This window comes from Equus caballus, chromosome 4 (assembly GCF_041296265.1).
Source record: "Equus caballus isolate H_3958 breed thoroughbred chromosome 4, TB-T2T, whole genome shotgun sequence".
NCBI classification, from domain to species: Eukaryota; Metazoa; Chordata; class Mammalia; order Perissodactyla; family Equidae; genus Equus; species Equus caballus.
In genome coordinates this window covers 113170902-113194492 of record NC_091687.1, presented here as the reverse complement: position 1 = coordinate 113194492, position 23591 = coordinate 113170902, and the positions used below count along the sequence as shown (strand labels likewise).

Here is a 23591-nt window from a genome sequence, read left to right as displayed (position 1 = left end):
TAGTTCTTGGCTGGCCAGGCCCTTAGCTCTGCTCCACCCTGTTGCTTTTGCCCAGAATAGCTGTGAAATGCTTGTTGTAGTCAGCACCATATTAGGTTCCTAGCCAGTGACCTGTTGTTTCAGCTTATTCCACCAGTTGCAATTATTATGACTAAATTACAAATTTTGTATTTTATTATTTGGCAGAATATTTCTGGAAGGATATTCAGAAAACTGATAACAGCAGTTTCCTTTAAATTTGACCCATGTGATTGTATTTTTTGTCTGCTACAAAATAAAGTTTTAAAAAACTGAACTTTACACTCGGTCCATTATCAAAGTATTTTAGCCAAATTTTAAACCTTTTAGCCTATATGTTGCAAACAGCTTCAGCCTTAGTTTGTATTGGCTTGCCATGGAGTCCAATTTTAATTCGATAAACCTCTTCCTATTACCACATTGTAAAGTTTTAAGAAGAGAGATTATCTAATACCTCATCCATTCGTTTATTCAGAAAACACTTTCTTCAAGCATCTAAAACGTGCCAGACTTGCACTGAGGACTAGGACTGAATAAGACGCAGTCTTGTCCTCCATTGAGGGGTTGGCAGGGAGGAGGAGGGCTCAGAGGCTGCATCCCAGGGTGCGTGGGGGTTGGGAAGTGCTCCTGAAAAGGTGAAGAGGAGAGGAGTTTTTGAGGAGGCTGGGAACTATTCAGTTGGGGAAAGGCACACTGTTGCATTCAGCGGCTGACAGGCAGGCCTCCGTGTGCTTCCCTCGCATGGACCCCCCCTGAAGGAGGTACCATTACTGTCCCCATTTTACATGTGAGGAAACTGAGGCTCAGAGTCATTAAGTAGCCTGTCCAAGGTCACAAGCCTCGCTGGTAGCGAAGCCAACCGCCCAGGCAGTGTGGCTTCAGAACCCGCCTTGTTTCATCAATTTCGCATTCAGGAGGCGGAATACCAGGAAGAGTTAACTGAGTGGATGTGGAGATGAAGAGTGAGGAGGGAGCAGGATTCAGTGGAGATGAGGGGCAGCGGGGACTTCCATTCTGGACACAGTGGGTGTGCAGCGAGCTGTAGAAAGTTCCAGAGCTCCAAGAATGTGCACATAGAAGTCATTGGTTCCCAGGTGAGAGCGGACAGCTAGGCCGGGGTGACAGTGCTCAAGGAAGAGCCCAGTGTGAGAAGAAGGGGCGCCCAAACTGGGGGCTTGGCATTCACAGCACACAGGGGGTGCTGCACAGAGGGGCGGGGTTGGCGCCTCAGTGTGAGATGCCTAAGTGGCTACACTGACCCCATGGGTCTGAGCTCCTCATGCTGTTTGTGGGCCCCCTCTGTTGCCCCACTGCCACACACTTCCTGACAGACCAGTCTCCCCACCCCCGAAAAGCTATAATTTTATGTTACCTATTGAAACGACAGTATTTTGGATCTACTGGGTTTAACAAGGCACATGATTAAATTTTGTTTCACCTATTTATTTTCACTTTTCTAGGGGGGGCTACTGGAGGTCCACAGTCACATCTGTGGCTCAGGTTATATTTCTATCGGGCAGCGTTGTGCTAGGACGGGAGCAACCACCCTCGACCTCACTGAGACCCCCAGTTAGCGTGGGTTCAGTCGGGAAAATAGAATCCACCCTGGAGGTTTCAAGCATCAGTAGCTGTGAGGGGTCATGTCCTCACAGAGGGCTGTTGGGGCACGGAGGTGGGAGGTCATGCAGACAACAGGTTGAGCACAAAGGGTTTTGCTGGCAATGGACTGAGGATCCCAGTGCACAGGGGAAGGATTCCCGACGTCAGGTCGAGTGGGAGAAGGGAGAGAGTAGGTATATGGCAGAGGCTTGTGGGAACTGGGACGCAGGAGAAGAGGGGTGGTCTCAGAATGTGGGCTTTGTGTAGTGACCAACATGAACAGAACAAGAGGCACAGTGAGCACAGTGCACCATGGGACATGGGTTTCTGGGGCCCTCCTTTTCCCTCTCAAGAGGAAAAAAAGCTAAAGCCTAATGAGATGAAGTCTTAGCCCGGTGAGTTGGTTCATGCTGGACCCAGAGGGGACAGTCTTCTTCCAGGTCCTCACTCCAGTTGGAGGACAGGAGGACTAGGATGAGCCCAGGCAGGGCCCACGGGCCACGATCTTAGGAGACACATTCTTTATTTCTTAGTAGTTTATGAAACTCTTTCAGACTTTTCCAGCAGAGGTAATTCCGATTTGGCTGATTGGCTTAACAATGAGACCAGGATTTACCGATTGCATTGTTAGCAGACATTTTCTATAAATTAAGTGAGTTAAATATGCAGCTCTCCAAGGTGTGGGGAAAACGTATATAAAGCAAACAATAAAGGCATTTTTATTAAAAAGAACTGTAGGGGACCAGCTCATAGCTGAGTGGTTAAAGTTTTGCACACTCTGCTTTGGCAGCCCGGAGTTTACTGTTGGATCCCAGGCACAGACCTGCTCCACTCTTCAGCCTTGCTGTGGATGTGACCCACATACAAAGTAGAGGATGATGGGGCCACCCTGTGGCGCAGTGGTTGAGTGCACAGGTTCTGCTTCAGTGGCCCAGGGTTTGCCGGTTCAGATCCCGGGTGAGGACATGGCACCACTTGGCAAGCCGTGCTGTGGCAGGTGTCCCACATATAAAATAGATGAAGATGGGCACGGATGTTAGCTCAGGGCCAGCCTTCCTCAGCAAAAAGAGGAGGAATGGCAGCAGATGTTAGCTCAGGGCTAATCTTCCTAAAAAGAAAAAAGTAGAGGTAGATTGGCACAGATGTTAGCTCAGGACCAATCTTCCTCACAAAAACAAAAACAAAAACAAAAATGCAAAAAAAACTGTATCGACAGAAGTCCCTTGAAAGAGTAACTGATATAATTAATAGTGATTTAATGTATCTGGGTAAAGTTTTTCCCATAAACTTCCTAGAAACTGAGAAAGTGAATGATTCCAAGTGACTGGCTAGAAAATATTTTTGAATTTCAGGCAACTTCCCAGTCTTTGCTTTCAACAAAAATTGAAGAAAAGCCCAATCAGATTAATAGCTGATACAAATTAAATTAAAAAAATTGATGATAGATCAGTGTGTGGTTTTTGTATTTAACTAAAACATATTCAAGGAATTGAGTGACATTGCTATTAATTTTTCTTCATTTCTGTCTCCTTATTTGTGTGAACAAGTTTTCTGAGTATTTACATCTATAAACATGAAAAATCAGAATCAAATATTCATCCTTGGAAACATGAATTGATTGAAAAAATAGTGTTAACCATAGCATTGAGGTGTGTTTCAACAAAATTTTAGTTTTATATTTAGTAAGTACTTAAAATTTATGATTATTTATATGGTTTTGATCTATTTGTATCTCTAATAAATGTAAAAACATTTTCAATCCAGAGCATTGTGGTCATAAGATATTAAAAATACCAGTTTATATATTTATATATATATTTTGCTGGAGACATGATCTGCAATAACTGCATAACAAAAATTGATGTTACGGTTAGGACAGAATTACGTGGGAGTCACGGAATGGAAATATGAGTTCAAGAATTCCAGGTATCCAATTATTAAGAGTATTCAGATTTCGCTGGAAGTATATAAAGAGGGATGTCACAGTATTAAGAGTCAATCTTTACAATTATATCAAAGATTGCATCAGTGTCAGTCATTTAAGCCAATGATAAATTTACACGCCAGACAAAATGCCAGGATCCGAGCTCACGTGGAAGAGGCGGGGCCGCAGCGTGTGGGCGGAGCCCGAGCGTGTGCGCGGGGGGCGGGCGTGAGGGCGGGGCCCGAGTGCGGGAGGGGCGAGCCTCTCGCCCCCAAGCGGCTCCGCCCAGGAGTCCCCGGATCTCGCGAGAGCGGCGCGTGGTGACGCGCGGGCGGGCGGGCGCGCCGCGGGCGCCGGCGGGCGGGTTTGAATCTGGTCCGAGCGCGGGAAACGGCGGGTCCGGGGGACGAGGTGAGCGCTGTGGTGCCGGCCGACGGAGGGCTCGGGTTAGGGCGCCAAGAAACGGCGGGGGTCGGGCGCGTCGAGTCCCCAGCACCGCAGCCTCCGCGTGGGCCGCGATCCCGACTTGCGGCTCTGAGGCGGCCCCGGGAGAGGCGGGCGCCCGGGTCCTGGGCGCGCTGACGCTCCGTGACTTCCCTCCGGGACTGACCCCGGAGAGGACCCCTAGCCCTGGACCCGGGGACTGACCCCAGAGAGGACGCCCAGCCCTGGACCCTGGGTCTGACCCCCAAGAGGACCCCCAGCCCTGGACGCGGGGACTGGCCCCCAGAGAGGACGCCCAGCCCTGGACCCGGGGACTGACCATAGAGAGGAACCCCAGCCCTGGACGCGGGGACTGACCCCAGAGAGGACCCCTGCCCTGGACCCGGGGACTGACCCCAGAGAGGACCCCTGGCCTGGACCCGGGGACTGACCCCAGAGAGGACCCCTGCCCTGGACCCGGGGACTGACCCCAGAGGGGACCCCTGGCCTGGACCTGAGGAGAGGATCTCAGAGAGGATCAGTTCCCTGAGCCCTTGTGTCCTGGGGGAACCTGTCGCCAAGCGTCTCTCATCCTTTGTGGGAGGGCTGGAACACAGCCTGCAGGCGGTGACAAGGTGACAGGGATCTCCTTGTTAGTGCTCATCTTACCTCAGTGCCAGACCTCCTGCGTGAAGAGCAGCCTGCAGTGGGGACAGATAACTGCTGGTGAGATGATCCCTCTCCTTGGAACTGGCATCTGGCTGGAGGGGGAGGGCTTGTGTGCGAATAGTACAGTAGTGCACTTTGAGAGAGAGACTGAGTTGAAAAGGGAGTACCCTAAAGAACTGTAGTCGCCAGTGTCAGAGAGAACAGGGCAGCGTGGTCACAGACGTGGTCTGGTGGAAGGAGATTAGTGTGAAGGCGAAAGTGCCAAGGGAAGTGCTTGGAAAGAGAGGCAACCGGAAAAGTTACGAGGGTTCCCGAAAGTGGGGAGGGTTCACGCACTTGCCACTTTAGGCTGTTTGGTTCCGTGTGCTTGGCTGCACCTTTTTGGAAGGTTGTTTGTTTTTAACTCGTGAGCTGGTACTAGCCATTGTTAGTTGTCCAGCTTGTTGCTGGCTGCCCTCCCCGCCCGCTCGGCCAGTAGGAAGCTCTGCTTCACAGCTCAGACATCTGAGTTGAGACGTGAGGAGGCCAGACTTCATGGTGTTGCTTGGGGAAGTTATTTTTTTGGTTTAATTTAGACACTAAGATCTGGGGTTCTGTATTTAGGATGACTCTCTATCCCTGTAATTATTGCCGTTGGTACCAATAATTTTCCATATTGCTCTTTTAAAGCGGTGCAGGAGGTTTTCAGTTATTTTTAAAGGGAGGGGTCCTGTTGTGTGCATGTTCCATCATTTTGCTATTACTTCATCTTTGGGTTGATGTCAAAGAGGGCAGTGCTAGCACCAGGTGGTGTAATGGAAAATAGGATTTATTAGGGGAAACACAGGCAGGGAAGGAGGTTGCACACAATCCCCTGAGCTCTTGTTCCTCGCAGGGGTGGGGAGGAGCGTGCTGTGGTTGGGCGCACCCAGTGCAGGTGCTAACAAGCTCCCAGGGGACCCCAGTGCCACACTGCATAACGAGGTGCCTGACTGGGATTCTTGACGGAGAGACGGCGCTTTGGAAAGGGCGGCTCAGGGTTCAGTGGCTGGGCCAGCCCGCTCTTTGCTGAGCTGACTCGCACCTGCCTGAGCATCTTGCTAAGGTACTAACAAGGGAGGGGAGGCGCGCCTCCTGGAGCCCCTCAGTCCTCTTTCCTTATTGGCAGCTTCATGAACAGTTGATAATAACACGATGTGATATTGATACTCGCCTCAGTAAAGAAAATGAGCACATTATTCTTTAGATATTGTAACTTGTTTTATGCCAGAGTATTGTTAGAAACTGTCTACCATAGGTGGTACAGGAATTTTCTTGCAGTTTTGGATGTTAGTAACAAATTACATCTTCTAGGAAGAGGTATATTTACAAATGTTGGTTTCAGTATGATTTTGTTTTCCACAGAGTAAATGCCTTATGAAGAACAGTTTCGTTTGTCATGGAAAAACGTGAGACATTTGTACAAGTGGTATCTAAGGAGCTGATTGAAGAATTTTTGCAATTCATTCAACTTGATGTAAGTATTGTGTTTAGCTTTATTGTGATTTTGACTGTTAATGTAAAACATTTTCTAAAATCATTATGTCTACAAATGAAATATAGTCAGTTCAGTGAATCCTTAGGAACCAAGCTTTATTTAAAAAAAAAACTATACTCAAATAGACCTGGTGATGGGCAGCTATTCACAAATTGTGTTTCCTCCTTTCTTTTAAGAAGGATGTGGTAAGGATGCTGAGTGATGGACGTGAAGTCATTCTATTTACCTAACAACTGTTTATTGATCTCTTGCTGTGTGTGTGGCATAGTGAGGAAAACAGATACTTTTTTGTCCACAGTTATTTCCAGTGTTGTGGTGGATCCAGGCATGTAAATACAGCAGAGTGCGGGCTTGGCTGGGGCGGGGATACAGGTGGGACCCCAAATCCAGCCATGGAATGGTTCCCATCCCAGTGGGAAGGCTCTGGGAGCTCAGAGCTACAAGGTACACAGAAGTCAGCCAGTCAAAGGGATGTGGGGAGGGGCCCCGTTAACCAAAGGGGTAACTTTACAGACTGAGGAAGGCAGGTTGTGTTTGAACCTGAAGATGTTCGTAGGGCTGGAGTGTAGAAATGTGAGGTGAGGACTGGGCAGGAGCTGAGCCCTGGGGATGAGACCTAGATTACATCAGGCCTGCTTTGCCGTTTTAAGAAGTTGAGACTTTATCCAGAGAGACTTTATCTCTGCTTTATCTTTAAGCAAAGAGTCCCCTGCGTGCAAGAGAACAAAAGAGGGAGAGAAAACTAGTGGGCCAGAAGAGATAGACAGAAAAATAGGATTTGCCTTTTGGAAATATTGCTTCGGCTGCACATGAAGACGATTGAAGAGAGCCACAGGAGAAGCCAGAGCGTAGTGAAGAGTCTTCCCTTCATAGTGGTGGTCGAATTAGGACACGGAAGTGGGGAGACCTGGGTGCCTTTGTGAGATGTCAGGTGGTGGGCTGCTGGCACTATTGATTGACTGGATGTGCGTCAGGGGAAGGGTCAAGGAGCATCCCAGGTTCTGACTTGTAGTGCCGTTCAACGAGATCATGCACGTGGGAAGAAGACGGACTCAATTTGGGACGTGCTGAATGACTGCCCGAGGGACATGTCCAGGAGATGTCTGATAGGCAGGGGTCAGGCCGGTGCTAGAGACAGAAATTTGGACATCGTCAGCTCCAGCTGGAAGCTTAAGTCATGGGGATGCATAGGATCATCTCTGTAGTGTAGTAGGAGAAAAGGGGTCTAGGACAGAGCTCTGAGGAACCCCAACATTTAAGGTACCGACTATAAAATACTTGTGACCTTGGGGCAGAGGATGCATCCCTCACTTGTTCTGATCACGCAGTGAAAATCAGATTAGTGATAATTAGCAATTAGAGAGTGATAACTAACAATTTGCAGTAGGAGTGTAGATGATTTGTATTGATGTGCAATACACACGTGGTTTAAAGTCTAAAAGATTGTTGTAAACTACATACTATAGTGTTAACTAAAATCACAAACTTAAGTTGCTGATGATGAAGCTAAGTTAATATTAATTTAAAATTTAAAGGCAAGAATACAGCACTTGGGTGGCCCAGTCAGCACAGGATCACACTGGTGCTGTGATGACAAAACGTCCTTCTAGGTGCATTCGCATGTGGGGTCCCAGGAGCTGGCAGCTGTTTGGGGTGTGCGTGTTTTGTGTGATCCTGCAGCTCCACTCAGTTTTCTGAATTCTCCTGGGGATGAAATCCCACATAAGCAAAGCAGAAATTTGCCTTTTGCTCAAATTGTTCCCTAATGTATCTTTTGCATTGGAACAAATTGGCATTTCAAAACAAGTATTACAGAGCAGAGCCAACTGTGCCATACCCTGTCTTCCCTTTGTTTGAGGGTCAAGGATCAGTGTTGGGAGTAGAGGACTCAGGACTGAAGAGAGTCACCATTTAACTGACACGTCCTGAGTGCCTTCTCCTATGCCAGGCTCTGCTCTGAGGGGTGGGATACAGCATACAAAGCAAAATTTCTGCCCAAATGGAGTTTATGTTCTGGTGGTGGAGGGAGAGAAACAAGAAGACAGGTGTGTATGATAATCAAGCAGGGTAGAGGATGGGAGTGGCGGGTGGTTTTGATAGAGAGCTAGATGGGCCGTGTGGAGGTGGTGGAGAATTCTAGACAGAAGGGTTGGGAGGGCCAAGAGCCTGAGGCAGGCGCACTCGGGCACAGCTCAGGTGTGGACTTCCTGAGAGGAGGAGGCAGGAGTCAGGATGGAGACGTCCCCTTAGAGGGCCCTGGAGGGGCAGGCCTGCCCTCTCCTTTCCTGTTGGAATAATTACAGAGTTAAGGGAAAGTTGCAAGAGGAACACAAAGGAATCCTGAATGCCCTACTGAGCTGTGCTGGTCGTTGCTACCCACATATTTTCCTTATCCTTCTGTGTACTCACACGTTCTTCTGAATCACCCAAGAGTCAGTGCAGGCACTGTGTCTCATTATCCCTAAAAATTTCAGTGTGTATTTTCCTAGAACCAAGGTATTAGATAATCACAATAAAATCCTCAAAGTCGGGAAGTTTGGCATTGGTACAATATTTTACCTGCAGTGCCTGCATTCAGTGGTCTTGACTTGTTAGTTTTCTTTAATCTGGAGAGTCTCTCAGCCTTACTTTATTTTTCATGATGTTGACAGTTTTGAAGAGTGCAGGCAGCTATTTTGTGGCATATCCTTCAATTTGCATTTATTTGATGGTCTGGTTATTATTTTATGTGTTTTGGCAGGAACTACATGAGTGATGTTATGTCCTCAGTGGAGGGACGTGGTGTCAGTTTGTCCCATTATTGGTGGTGGTAGTTTTGATCAGTCTCTGAAGCTGCTCTTTACTCCTTAATTAGTAAGTCATCTGTGGGTGACGAAGGTGAGACTAGGTAAATACCCTGCTCCTCATCAAACTTCTACCCACTGGGTTTAGCATCCATTGATGATTCTTGCCTGAATCAATTATTATTATAATGGCTATAAAATTGTGATTTTTTCCACCTCATATTCCTTCTGTATTTAGTGATTGGCATTCTGTAGCATGCCACTACTATTAGCTAATTGTCTGTTATTTATTTACTCATTATCAGTATGATCTCATTGATTCTCATTTTGTTCAATGGGTTATAATCCTTTGCTGTCACTGTTTTGGTACTCATTGTCCCAGATTGGCTATAGGGAGTCCCTTTAAGCTGCATTCTCTACCCTTTTGATAATGGCCTCTGTTTAGTATATTAAAGAGTAGATGAGGTTGTCTGCTCAGAGTGAGAGGAAGTGGTGGATGGCTCAGAGGTTTTAAGGATAGTTAAGAGGATCTTGGCTAATGGGAGAGGAGGCTGTCTAGAGATGACTAGAGGGTGGGCTTTGAGGGCCCAAGTCAGATTGGGGACTGGAAACTTAAAATGCAGTCACGTGGCATGACCATGTTATTATTATTGTTGCTGTTATTGTTATTTTAGCTCCAGCATACTTTTGTAACCTAGTTATAGGCCTGAAGTTGGTGGACATCTGGACAGATTGATCTTAGAGAGGATTTTGCTAAATTGATTAAATTTTAAGCTCTAAAGATGAGGATACTAGGGCTGAATAGTTGGAAGAAGAATCTGCTACTTTCTGTCTGATAATTCCTGTGCTTTTCCCTTTTAGGAGTGGATTTCAAAAACTACAACCAAACTCTTGAACTTGTCACTAAGTTAGCTCTTAATCTTTTCTTTTGACGCCATTATAAAAAGGGTAGAACTAACTTTTTGTATTTGAAATGTAATACTTGCTATTTATTTTACAGAAAGATGCTTCTGACCCTTTCAACTTAAATGAATTACTAGATGAATTATCAAGGAAACAGAAGGAAGAGCTATGGCAACGTCTCAAGAGTTTATTGACAGATGTGTTGTTAGAGAGCCCTGTGGATGGGTGGCAGGCAGAGGAAGCCCAGGGTGAAGATAATATGGAAACAGAGTGTCGTGCAAAAATGGTAGCATTGGTCTTTCAAAACTAAAAATTTTTCCCTTTTGTTTGTTAAAAAAATAATTGTTTATTGAGTATAGTTGGATTTTAAGTTAAGGAAAAATTTTAAATTAGAAGTCAAGAATATTAGAAGTGTATTTATTGTAGTTTCACGTTTTCCAGTCCCACCCTTATTAAGATACTGTTCAACATTGCTCTTGTTTTCAGACAGCAAACTTGTATTCAACTTAATAAGCTAGAAATGTGGCTTGATTTTTATAAATTTAGTAATTTTTACATTTCTCTTAAAAATTGAGTTTTAAGTTGATTTTAATTTACTCATACTTTGATTTTTTTCATTTATAGAAAAAAAACATAGAAATAATTCATGCAATTACATCTGTGATTCTTGCTTCTGTGTCTGTAATAAATGAAAATGAGAACTATGAAGCCTTACTGGAATGTGCTGTCATATTAAATGGTAAGTTGACTTGTTATAATGCAGCCTATTTAGAAGTGGGGCATCTAAATAAGGCTCTGCAGAAGGAAGCCAGTGGTGAACTAGAGGCAGAAATGAGGCAGGACTTTGCCCTCAAGCTCTTTACTTCAGCTAGAAAAGGAGGAGGAGTATTTTATGAGCTATCCTGAGTAGTTAGTTTAAGCCACATATGAATGTTTTAGATGGTGAGAATGCTATTGTTTGCAGGTTTTTCAGGAGTGTCTATTTGACCTACAGGACCAATGAAAAATAGGAAATAATCAGGAAAAATAGTCTGATTATAACTTTCTCTGCTGGTGGTTACTGCCAAGTAGTTTCAATTTAATCAAGCATTTATGACATTGAATTTTTTTCTTTAAATGTGTTTTGAACACGACCTGCGGAATAATTGATGACTCTTAGGAGAGCTTTACTGTACTGAAATTTATATCATGGTACTTTTCAAGTTTTAACTAAACTGTAAAACTGTAGTTATTAATTTAGGAGGAAAACTAGTCTGAGTTAATGAGATGATCTGATTATGAATATTTATATAAAATTATTTTATAGATATAAAAGATGTAAAAGTAATTTTAAGTAATGATTTTTAAGAAAAACCTCCCAAGTACCCTCACCTCTCACTATGTGAGTATAATCGGTTCCGTGTGACAAATTCTCTCATCGAGTTTTTCACTCTCAGCGTCACTTGGATTTATACATCTGTTTAGAATGCTGTTTTATTCAGAATTCTTAAATTGGAATACAGCGTTTTATTAAGAAGTCATCCCTAATCAATGCAAAAAAGCTCCGAAATGTGTTGTGAGTGTTACTACCAGTTTGTTTATTTGCACAGTTGCCACATAACTTGCATAAAATGATTAGTGCTAATACTGTAGTTGCTCCCAACTTCCCATTAATTTGGGAATTTTACATTAGTATAATGGCATTCAGATATCTATGGATTATAATTATGAGCACATTATTAATAATTTAATTCTTGAGCTTTTCTGTTAATAAAAGCACTGCAGTTTTTGTATTCATTATAATAGTTGATTTTACTTGTTTTCACCAATGAGCCATACTTTGAGGCCAGCACACTGAGGGATAGTTGTAGTGGATTAGCCATCAGTAGACCTGACCTGGCTCTGGGGTTAAGTGTTCCCATGGGCGTCCTTGCGCTTACACTTGGGTGGCCTCGATGTCTGCCTCTCTTAAATTAAGGGTTTGGGCAATATGACCTCTTTTAGTCTTCCAGTTCTAAAATTCTCCATTCTACTGGATCTGCCTTTATAACAGTAGTAAAACAATTTTTTTAATTAACATCATTTGTATTCTATAAATAATGTATATAAATCTTTGGTGAGTTAAACTAATTTTTGCTTAATGGACCTTTGTAAGTCATAGCGCTCTACACTATTGAACCTGAACTAATACTGATTTACTTTACTAGTTGAACAGTCACTGTGCTCTGTTTCAGGTATTTTATATGCGTTACCTGAATCTGAACGGAAGCTGCAGAGTTCCATTCAGGATCTGTGTGTTATGTGGTGGGAGAAAGGCCTGCCTGCCAAAGAAGACATGGGGAAGACGGCTTTTATCATGCTGTTAAGGAAGAGTCTCGAGACTAAAACAGTACGTTTACTTTTTAAAATATATACTTTACTAAAAAGTGCGTGTCTTTATATCAGTTAGGAGTTGTGCTTGCTTGTGAGTGGGCTGACTGCAGTGGCCTCCACAGCAGGGTTTTTGAACTGTAAGCAGTTTGGAGGTGGGCGCTGGGGTGGGCAGCAGCTCCACGTGGTGGTCGTATGCAGGCTGTCTCCTCTTCTCCCTTGGTGTGTGGGCCTTGTCCTCTCTTGTGTTGCTTCATGGTTGCAAGGCAGCTACTCTACCTCTCCCCTTTTTTTTTTTTAAAGAGTTTATTTTTCCTTTTTCTCCTCAAAGCCCCCCAGTACATAGTTGTATATTTTTAGCTGTGGGTCCTTCTAGTTGAGGCATATGCGACGCCGCCTCAGCATGGCCTGACAAGCGGTGCCATGTCCGTGCCCAGGATCCAAACCGGCAAATCCCTGGGCTGTTGAAGCAGAGCACTCGAACTTAACCACTCAGCCACTTGGCCACGGGGCCAGCCCCAACCTCCGCCTTCTTGTGTGAGTTCCAGGCAGGGGAACAGCAAGGGCCAGACCTTCTCAGAAATTCTCTGCTTATATCCAAGGCCAGAGTCTGTCACCTGGCCACATCTGCAAATGGAGATTGAGCTTTTAAAGGGATACGTTGCCACTGTTAACAAAAGTGGGGATCTTTTTAGTAGCAAAGAAGGGATGAGACACTGAGATAGGCGATTGGGTGTAGCTGCCTGTGTTGGTGTGGTCTTCTGAGAGGCAGATCCCACGAGGGGATTGGACGGGATTGGATGTGCGTGGTGATGGACAGAGGGGGCAGGAGTCGTCTTGGAGAGCCTTCAGACCCAGATTCAGGTGCCACTCCGTGGGGGTGGGCAGAAAGGCAGGTGGGGTGGGACTGTTTCAGACCTCAGCCCAGATCTGAGGAAGTTCCCACCAGGCCAACAGAGAGCGTGTTTGACGATTGGATGTGACTTGGGCTGTTTCTCATCCTTTAATCTTTGGTGTACAGTTCAGAAATCCAGAAAAAGAACAGTTTTTCCCTGATCAAGACAGCAACAGATGCTTATGTTCATCCTAGAAAATTAGACAAATGAAAGAAAGGGAAAATGAGGAAGATAAAAATCATCCACAATTCCACCACCCAAGGTGGTCTTTGTTGTTTTAGGGATATTTAGGAATTTCTCTTTGACTTCCTCCCTTGTATCTTTATTTCCTTGTGAGAGGTTCCTAGAAATGAAATTCGCAGTTTGAGGCTTGGAGGTTTGAGCTTGGAGCTCTTGAAACACATTGCCAACAACTTTCTAGAAAGCTCGTACCTATTCACATTCCCCCATCCGTGGGAGGTCTGTCTCACTGTGGCCTCCAAGGAGGATTCGGGTTTATGCAGCCTCAGCTAGCTATCTCACTTTCCCTGCTGGCCATAGAGTGATGAAAAACTCTTGTTTGTGTCAGAATTTATCCTTAAGCCATCATTTGTTTGTCCTTTTTGTTCCCTCCCCAAAGACCCAGTGCACAGTTGTGTATCCTAGTTGTGGGTCCTTCTAATTCTTCTGTGTGGGACGCTGCCTCAGCATGGCTTGATGAGTGGTGCTAGGTCTGCACCCAGGATCCAAACTGGTGAACCCCAGGCCACTGAAGTGGAGTGTGCAAATTTAACCATTACACCACTGGACCAACCCTATTTATCTTTTTAAAATCCATTTTCCCTGCCATTTTTGTTTAGCTTTTAAATCTAGACTTTATTTAATGTCTTTGTAGTATTCTACAGGTGTGCTCTTCAATACGGTAGCCACTAGCCACATGATGTTATTTAAATTTAAATTTAATTTAAAGTTAAGAAAATTAAGAATTCAGTTCTTCAGTTGCACCAGTCCCATTTCAGTTGCCCCATAGCCTGATGTGGCCAATGGCTACTGCACCAGTTTGTGCAGACTCAGACATCTTCATCATCACCCAGAACACTGCCTGGCAGTGCTGGGTGTCAGTATCTCTATCTGCTTTTGCCTGTGTTTTAAAAAAATGTTCTTGAGAGCTATAAGTGGTATTCACAACTTAAAATCTATTTTCTCTTGTCATTATTTCTTCCTTTTTGATGAATAATCTAGAGTTGTAATTATTTATGATATAAAATATTCTTATAGTTAATTTGAAATGTACCTTATTTAAAAACTCTGTTTTTCTTTTTTATGTCATTCCTAGGGTGTTAACATATGTCGGCTTTGGCATATTCATCAAGCTTTATATTGCTTTGATTATGATTTGGAGGAAAGTAGAGAAATTAAAGATATGCTACTTGAGTGCTTCATAAATGTTAATTATATCAAGAAAGAAGAGGTAAATAGGTTTTTCTTTTTTGGTGTGTTTGAACTGCTTTTGAGTGGATGTTCTCCTGAGCTCATGTGGTTGCTGTTTGTACCCTGCTCAGTGTTTTAATGTTAATGAGAGAGTCAACTTAGCTATCAAGAGCTATTTCGTTTATTATACGTCATTTTTACTGCATGGCAATATTAAGCAAACATTTTACAAGTCATTGCTTATTTCATCATTAAATCAGATGGTAACAGGTGGCATTGTGAATCCTGAAGGAACCATGATTGCATGTTAAATTAAGAAAGATTAAAAATAAGGCTGAGAAAGCACTTCCCCATGGATCAGATCTGACCCTCTGCCCTAATTGCAGGTTAATTGGCATATACTCAAAACCATCATCACACACCATTGTGTATTTCTTTTTTCTACCCATCACCCAAATCCAAAGAGAGGCCTCTGGCCACTGCTGCACTGTCCATTCTGGTGGTCACTCCCACATGTGGCTACTGAGCACAAGAAAGGTAGCCGGTCGAATTGTGACCTTAAGTGTAAAATACATATGGATTTGAAACTTAGGATGAAAAAAGAATGTAAAATATCTCAATACTTTTTATATATTTATTACATATTTAAGTGATGATATTTTGGATATATTGGCTTACATATATTATTAAAATTAATCTTTTACTTTTATTAATTTGGCTACTGGAGAATTAAAAATTAGAGTGGCTTGCATAGTTCCATTGGACGTGGCTGATCTGTGTCTTAGGATTCTTCTGTAGTCATTTACTGAACGTTGATGATATTCCCAGGCTAGGGGTGCAAAGAAGAATATTGTTTATATTGTAGAATATAGCCTTTGTTTTTGATTGCTTGTGGCCTAGCAGACACATATTTGAGGCAGAAGGAGGAAGTCATCCCTCCTCCCAGAGGAGCAGGATGAATACCAGTTCTGAGGCCCACGAATGAAGAAGTTGCTCAAGGTCTCACAGCTAATCAGTGGTAGAGACAGAATTTGACCGATCCACAGTGCACTGTTGCCAGCCAGCTAGGTTAAGGAGCCATATGTGATTACTGACCGTACTGACCAAGACCTTGGGCTCCCAGGGTGTGTTGAGATCCCTGTCCAGTCACTTTATGGGTGGTGACCTTGGTCAGACTAGTTTCAACCTCAGCATCTCCTGTAAAACAGGAGCGACAGTTGCTCTCTCTCAGGACTCCAGTGAGGAGCACATGTGGGCTGCGTGCAGAGCCTATCAAGTGGCGCCTGGCAGGTAATGAGCAGGCCGGAGGTGCTCTGATTGTGCTTATTGCTGTTGTTCCTCATCCTTGTTGGAGAAGGTGCAGATGCCTGGCCTGTGCCCTAAGCATCTCCAGGGATTGTTATGAAATTTGGGAAGAGTAAAGAAGTGAAGAGTGGATTCAGACAAACTTTGTTTGTATTGACTTAGACGTTGGCAGTTGATGAATTGCATTTGTTTAACTTATAGGTATGTGTCAGTACATAGCATAGACATAAATACACATGTGTGCATGTTACTACTTCCTTTTCTTAAGAATTGGTATGTTCTTTTGAATTTAAGATATCTTAACTTAGTTTCCTAATCAGTCATTAATTTAGTCAGGTCAGTTTCTGGTCATTCTGGGTAAACAATAAATATCTTGTACTCTACTGGCAAATTACTTCCAGTGAATACTTTTGTTTTTAACTTGGCTGTTTCAAGCATGGTTCCCCTGCCATTTGTACCAGTGTGTGGCATTTCTGTAGGACTCCAGAGACAGTAGTGGTGTGCTGGTGAGTGACAAAGAGAGAATGGTGCTGTTCACTGGGAGGATTCTTGGCAGATGTATTTCATGCACTCTCCAGAGTGTAAATACTGTATTTTTGCTTTTATGGTCATCTGTATAATCTAGTAGCTTGCATATAAATTAACATTACATGATATATGTATGACATTTATAGCTTAGGGACTGCATGTATTTGAGAATTGTAGCTTGCAAACACTTAGCCTCTTAACTTTACAAGTCCTCAATTTTCTTATATGTAAAAGATGACATGAACTGGTGTTCAATTCCATTCCCACCCCAAAATGCTGGATTTCAAGCATTCTTTGATTTTAGGTTATGTAGATATCCATGACAGAGCCAGAATGACAGGACCATTTAACTTAGCTGCTGGGCAGCATGGTAAATGTCTGTCTGTGTAATCCTGTGGTGGAGCAAGGGAGGAGCTCAAGGGTGTCTGCTGCTCGACCCTCAAGAGGGGAGGCCCAAGCCCTGCTGCCTGACTGTCTCTCTGGGACTCCCACTGCTGTCCCCACACAGGAGCTGCCACCGGAGGTGCTTTTCCCAGCACAACTTCAGTGTGTAAATTCTAAGTTATAATTATGTACACTTCCTTTCTTAGGAATAGCAAACTTTAGCATTATTAAACATCCAAAAAGGATTCTTGGTTTGTTTTCTAGTTACTGGGAACTTTTTATTTGGTTGCAATTTTAACATTATATCCTATATCCTATTTTTTAATTTATAGGGGAGAAGATTTCTTAGTTCTCTCTTCAATTGGAATATAAGTTTTATTAAAATGATCCATGGGACCATTAAGAACCAGTTACAGGGATTACAAAAGTAAGTATTAAAAGTAATTAATATTTTGTGGTATCTTAATCTGGTTTTGAAAGATCCTATTTGACCTGACCTTCAAGTTATATTAATGTGTTAGAAGCTTTAGAAATTATCTCTTAATTATTTATTATGTAGTGTTGTATCACTGGATAGTTTTTTTCCTGCTATAGGAGATCATTCTTTTTCAGTAGTGACATTGAAATTAGGATTTTAATTGTGGTAGTTCTATAAATAGATTATCTACCAGTTAAATCTCAGCCTCAATCCCAATCAAGCCTGTGTCACTACACTTTTGATACCGTTTGAAGTGGTGCCTCCTGGCTGGTTTGCCCGGAGTGTGGTGTGAAGAGCCCTGTGGGGAAGTCTCAGATGCGCTCTGGCCGAGCTCCCAGCCTCCTGGACCCAACAGTGGTCAAGCTGTCATGGCCTGTTCACTGTTTGCCAGGGACAGGGCTGGGCGCTTAATCTGTTCTGGGCTGAGTGCTCAGTCTGCTTTTTAAATTGCATCCTCACACTCTCAAGGTGAGCTTGCTTCCTGGACCTCCCTCTGTCAGGCAGCTGTGTAAATACTGGCTTGGAATTTGGTTCTGGATTTCTACTTGCAAAGCTCCTGCTGTTTACTAGAATGCTTCCTCCTGTCTCTTTATTTGCAGAGTATTTGGATTGAACCGAGAGATTTCTAAACCATGATCCTGAAATCCACTCTGGTATTTTAGGGCTCTCCGAACCTGAGGGAATTAATAGCCTGGAAAACCCAAAATGACTCCAAGTCAAAAATTTATTTATATTTAAATGTTTTTTACCTAAGAGTTTGGTTCTGGGCTTGTATTCTCATAGTTTGACAGAAAATAAAAGTTCTGAGGAAGCCTTGACTGAGAAGGAAGAAAATAGTTTGATAATTCAGTTGTTCTTCTCAAAACTTTCTCCTTTTTCTACTTTCTGCTACTATAGATAGTTTGCAAAGCTCTAGTCTAAATCGAATCTCTTCTTCCCTAGGATAGAAGAGTAATCTGAAATGATATACGTTAAAAGTATAATTCTGTGAACTTGTATTAAAAGTTTTTAATTTTTATTTAAATAGATCTTTGATGGTACACATTGCAGAAATTTATTTCAGAGCTTGGAAAAAGGCTTCAGGGAAAATATTAGAGGTATGTTCATTTTGTTAAATGTTTACACATTATTATTATTTTCTAGTTAATAAATAATCATGGAAGGGTCTATGTTGGTGCTGTCTGTCAAAATAAAGCCAAATAATAAGAACTTGTGTCACAGAGATGTGACGTCGTCTTCACTCTCCCTCATGTTCATTTTCGTGCTTGAGTACAGCCCCAAGATACCTATGACTCGGTGAGATATGCACGCAGTTTGAGTGAAATCGGGATTTTACCCTTTATCATTTTGGTAGCTCTAGACCTCTACTGTCCGGCCACGTGTATTGGCTGTTTGAAATCTGGCCAGTCTGCATTGAGATGTGCTATAAATGTAAGAAACATACCAGACTTTTTTTTTTTTAAAGATTGGCACCTGAGCTAACAACTATTGCCAGTCTTGTTTTTTTTTTCCCTCCTGCTTTTTCTCCACAAACCACCCAGTACCTAGTTGTATATTTTAGTTGTAGGTCCTTCTAGTTGTGATATGTGGGACACCACCTCAATATGGCCCAATGAGTGGTACCATGTCCGTGCCCAGGATCCGAACCAGCGAAACCCTGGGTCGCCGAAGTGGAGTGCGCGAACTTAACCACTCAGCCACAGGGCTGGCCCCAGAAACATTCCAGATTTTGAAGATTGAGTGTGGAAAAGGAAGAATGTAGAATATCTCATGAATATTTCTTTAAAATATTGATTACAGGGGCTGACCCTGTGGCCTAGTGGTTAAGTTCGGTGTGCTCTGCTTTGGTGGCTGAGGTTTGGTTCCTGGGTGCAGACCTACACCACTTGTTGGCGGCCGTGCTGTGGCGGCAACCCACATATGAAATAGAGGAAGGTTGGCACAGATGTTAGCTCAGGGTGAACCTTCCTCAGAGGAAAAAAAAAAAAAAGATATATATATATAGAGAGAGAGAGAGAGAGAGAGAGAGATTGCATGTTGAAATGATAGTGTTTTGGATATATTGGGCTAAGCAAAATATATTATTGAAGTAATTTTACCTGTTTCTTTTTTCTGCCTTTTTTTGGTGAGGAAGATTGTTTCTGAGCTAACATCTGTACCAGGCTTCCTCTATTTTGTATGTGGGACGCTGCCACAGCATGGCTGGATGAGCAGTGTGTAGGTCCATGCCCAGGATTCAGACTGGCAAACGGTGGGCCACTGAAGCGGAGCATGCAAACCTAACTGCTGTGCCATTGGGCGGCCCCTCTTTTCTCCGTTTTTAATGTAGCCACTGGTAAATTTAAAATTGCATTTGTGGCTCACATTCTGTTTCTGTTGGACAGTCCTACTTGGGAACCTCAAGCCACCTCTGCCGTTACATGATTTTTGAGAATTTAGAGACAGTCATTTTGAATATGGCTAACCTTTAATGACTGTGTAATATCTATATGATGAAGATATGACTATATAGTTCACAATCATAATGAAACATTCAAAGGCCCTTTTGGGAAAAAGATCAAAAGAAGGTATCTTTGTCTGATATCTCTTATATTTTTCTAATACTAGGTTCTCAAATGTTTTCTTTCCCTCTGAGAGTAAAATTTTTACTCTTTAAGTCAAAAAAGTGTCTTTCCTCTTTGGGAGCAGGCCCTGACCTGGGGGGAGTTGCTGTGCAGGCTGAGGGGGAGGTTACCTGATGCTTGAAGTTTGTTTCTGCTCTCCTGCCCAGTGTAAGCTTGGTTGATATTGCCAGGGTTTATCTGACCTCTACTTCTAGGAAACAAAAAATTATCTCTTGTACTCCCCTGCTGATAACTCATAGAATCGTTTTACAGTGTGTAATTTTTAAGCAAAAGCGTAAAACCAGGACATTGTTATGCATTTTTTTGCATTGTTTTATTGCTGCATGAAACTTGTTCACATGAAGGAATATTTGTCCCCCTTTTCTCTGATAGTGATTTAAAAAAATGGGAGTTTGTAATTAAAAACTTAATTATTTGACTAGATATGTACCAAATTAGTACAGTAATTTGTACTTCTTAGTTTCACTCCCTTCCCTCTTTCCTCTCTTGCTTCAAGTTTTTTTTTTTTTTTTTTAAAAGATTTTATTTGTCCTTTTTCTCCCCAAAGCCCCCTGGTACATAGTTGTGTATTTTTAGTTGTGGGTCCTTCCAGTTGTGGCATGTGGGATGCCGCCTCAGCATGGCTTGATGAGTGGTGCCATGTCCGCACCCAGTATTTGAACTGGCAAAGCCCCTGGCCGCTGAAGCAGAGGTTGCGAACTTAACCGCTCAGCCACGGGGCTGGCCCCCATGCTTCAAGTTTTTAAAGCAAATTCTAGACATGACATCTCATTTCCGTGTCCATAAGTATGCATCTCTAAAAAATATGGTTATGCAATGCCATTATCCTGCTTAACAAAATTAGCCGTAATTTGTGGGTATTTTTTAAAATAATCAGGCCCTGTTTAAATTTCTCTGCTTTGTTTCGAAAACATCTTTTTACAGTTTTTTTGGAATTGGGATTCAAGTCCCCCTGGTATTTGCTTGTTATATCATTTAAATCTCTTAGAGCATTCCTTGTTCCCTCCTTTTCTTTTTTTCAAAACCTATGCTACTGGTATGTTCAAGAAGCTGGGTTGTCGTCGAGTAGAATGTCCACATTCTGGTACTTAACTCTACAGCTTCGACTTTTGTGGCACAGACACTTGACAGGTGGTGTGAGTGTCTCATATTTCATGACAAGTCAGACAGTGTGTGGTTCCCCGTGTCGTGGTGCTGAGATTTATTGGTGGCTTCGGGTGAAGGAAATATTTTCAGAGATAAAGGAGAAGAGGTTGATATCAGTAGCAAGCCTTTCCTATGTCCTTCCCTAGCTCCATGCAACCCCGTCATGAGGGCAGGGTCCAGGGTGACAGAGCCTGTGGTCCGTGGGGCTTTGGGCTGCTCCTGGCAGTTGACCTGCCTCAGTGGCTGCACTCTGGAGGCCCCTCAGTGTTCTAGGTTAGCCGAGGAGTGCCCACACCCCACCCCATCCCGGCCCTCCCCTTGGCAGCCCTGAAGGGTCTTGTTTCAGTCGGTTTGGAGTCCTGGCCCCACCTCAGAGGTCATTCCGTGTCTGTTCTGGGGAGGCTCTTGGAACAGATCCAGTCTTCTGGGATTGTCAGTGACTTAGAGGGGGCTCCCTGGCCACACGCCCTCTCTGAGCCGTCTGGCTGGAACTAGCCTTGAGTGGTAGGGGTGAGCTTACCATGCTGCTTAGCACAAATTTGGTATTTCATCAAATTAGATAGAAGGAACTAAGCATTGTCTTTGGTATATGAGAACTAAAGGAATTCTAGGAGGTGGAGACTTAAAATAGAAAAGCTCTCATGAGAGGATCCAGTTTTTTCTCTCAAGGACTGGAAGGTGAGTAGATCAGATTCTTCTTTTGTACTAAAGCTGCTGCACTGTGCTGTCGTGCCGGAACGCGCACACACCTGGTGCTTACCTGCGTTTGTCATTGCAGACAATTGAAAATGACTGCATCCAGGACTTCATGTACCACGGGATTCACCTCCCCAGGAGGTCCCCAGTGCACTCCAAAGTGCGCGAGGTGAGCGAGGCACTTTTCCGGAATTGACTGTGCGCTTCTTAAACAGTGTCTCATCTTGCTTGTGTTTTGATAATTGTTTTTGTTAAATTTAAAAATTAAGTTAAGCTTTCACAGGCATCAGTTAAAAGGACTTCTCAGAATTGTGATCTTTGGCATCTGGCAGTTTTATCTTGCCACCAAAGTCTTAATTAGGAGAGCAAAGACTGTTAAGGTGTCAGAACTTTATTCAAGCAATCTTTAATTAAATTCTTTGACATAAAAGTGTTCAGAATCATCACTTTCTGAGAGTATACTTTTTCCAAAAAAGAGGATATTTGAAATTATTTTTATTTACTTTCATACATTAAATTTCCATTTTGGTATTCTGCAAACCAAATGGAATAAATGTTTTGATAGCTCTCTTAGTGAGATTTTGTTTTTAAAAGGTAATCTCAGAATTTAGATGTACATTTTATCCCTATATTATTAGTAGTCTAACTAAATCAGGCTCTGCTATCAGTGTGATTATTACGCTGAGAGGTGTTTGATAGTCATAATGACCCTGGCAGGAGAAACTGGAGAAACTGGTCTGTTGTGTTGATCAGTTTCCTCACTCCAAGGTGATGCCTTCTCTGCTTGTGGTCAGTTTTGGCAACTATGTGTCAAGAAGCTAGGTGAACAAAGACTACCTCTTTACCTTTTTGTATGGTGAAATTGCTATTATTTGTAGAATATAAATATACTAAGTATATTAGTATATTTTAGTATATAGTATATAGTAGGATATTATATTATTTGAATGGATACAAAAACTTTTCTTTTAATGTTATTGATGATTTAGTTTGAGTTATCCAGAGATAAAGAACCCAGAGATAAATATATCCAGTTGCCCCCCTGGCCCCCAATTCCCAGTGTGGCTTCAGTAAGTTTTAGGTCCATTTGGGTCATTATTTCACATATATGATTTGATGTTTCAGAATCTATTTAGTCATAACGATGGCATCATGTTAAACTGTACAAATTTGTGACACACTTGCTTCACTCTTAGCAAATAATGAAAGCCTTTTTTTCATATCTGATTTTCTGCTGTGGCAGTCTAAGATATTATAAGTATAGATATCACTATTTGGTGAATTTATGGGAAAATGCACAGAAGGAATTAAAAAGAAGAATACTAAATTTCACTTTTCAAATGAAATGTATTCCTGAACTCCAAGTACTTGATATCACTGCTTATAACACTTTATGCCTTTTCCCTCAAATTCTTTTTTTTATAAACATCATATTTATACGGTAAATCATTTTATTGACATGAAATAAGCTTCAGGAATGCTTCGAGAGTCATTTGAAAGTACAAATCCCTGTATTGTTGATAAAAATCTTCTAAAATTAGATAGCAGTGATGGTTGCACAGCTCTGAACATCCTAAAACCCAGGGAGTTGCAGACTTTAGAAGAGTGACTTTATGGTATGTGAGTTATATCTCAATCAAGCTGTTTATAAATCTTTCTATGAAGTGAGGATACCTTTGCTACCAAAACTTGATAATGTTGTACACACAAAGAACTATAGACTAATTCCACTTACCACCATCAATAAAAACTCCTAAGTAAAGAATTGACAATCAGAAAAAGAGTCCCCAGACTGTAGTTCTTTTAGGGTAAAGTTGATTCAAGTTCACGTCAAGTATAGGCTGTTGTTTTATAGTCTCTTTAACTTTTTATTTTCCATTTTTCACTAATATAATTTCAGCTTCAAGAGTTGTAGATTAAGGAAATAAGGGAAAATTGAT

The 23591-nt window shown here is 42.6% G+C and overlaps 1 protein-coding gene across 3 annotated transcripts in view; it reads left to right on the top strand.

The window, feature by feature from the left end:
• The first annotated feature begins 3810 nt into the window (after positions 1–3810).
• The window catches only part of NCAPG2 (non-SMC condensin II complex subunit G2), a 71895-nt gene continuing 52114 nt past the window's right edge, over positions 3811–23591 (top strand). The window contains exons 1-9 of one of the 3 annotated variants that reach the window (XM_001915105.5): positions 3811–3952; positions 6017–6128; positions 9933–10121; positions 10460–10574; positions 12049–12203; positions 14396–14530; positions 17040–17134; positions 18213–18282; positions 21734–21820. In XM_001915105.5, the coding sequence (XP_001915140.1) occupies positions 6051–6128; positions 9933–10121; positions 10460–10574; positions 12049–12203; positions 14396–14530; positions 17040–17134; positions 18213–18282; positions 21734–21820 (924 nt within the window). In that variant the 5' untranslated portion in view covers positions 3811–3952; positions 6017–6050. Of the gene's footprint in view, positions 4691–5131; positions 5718–6016; positions 6129–9932; positions 10122–10459; positions 10575–12048; positions 12204–14395; positions 14531–17039; positions 17135–18212; positions 18283–21733; positions 21821–23591 lie in introns of those variants that run through there. The other 2 variants (XM_005613932.4, XM_023640123.2) reach the window with 2 other exon arrangements.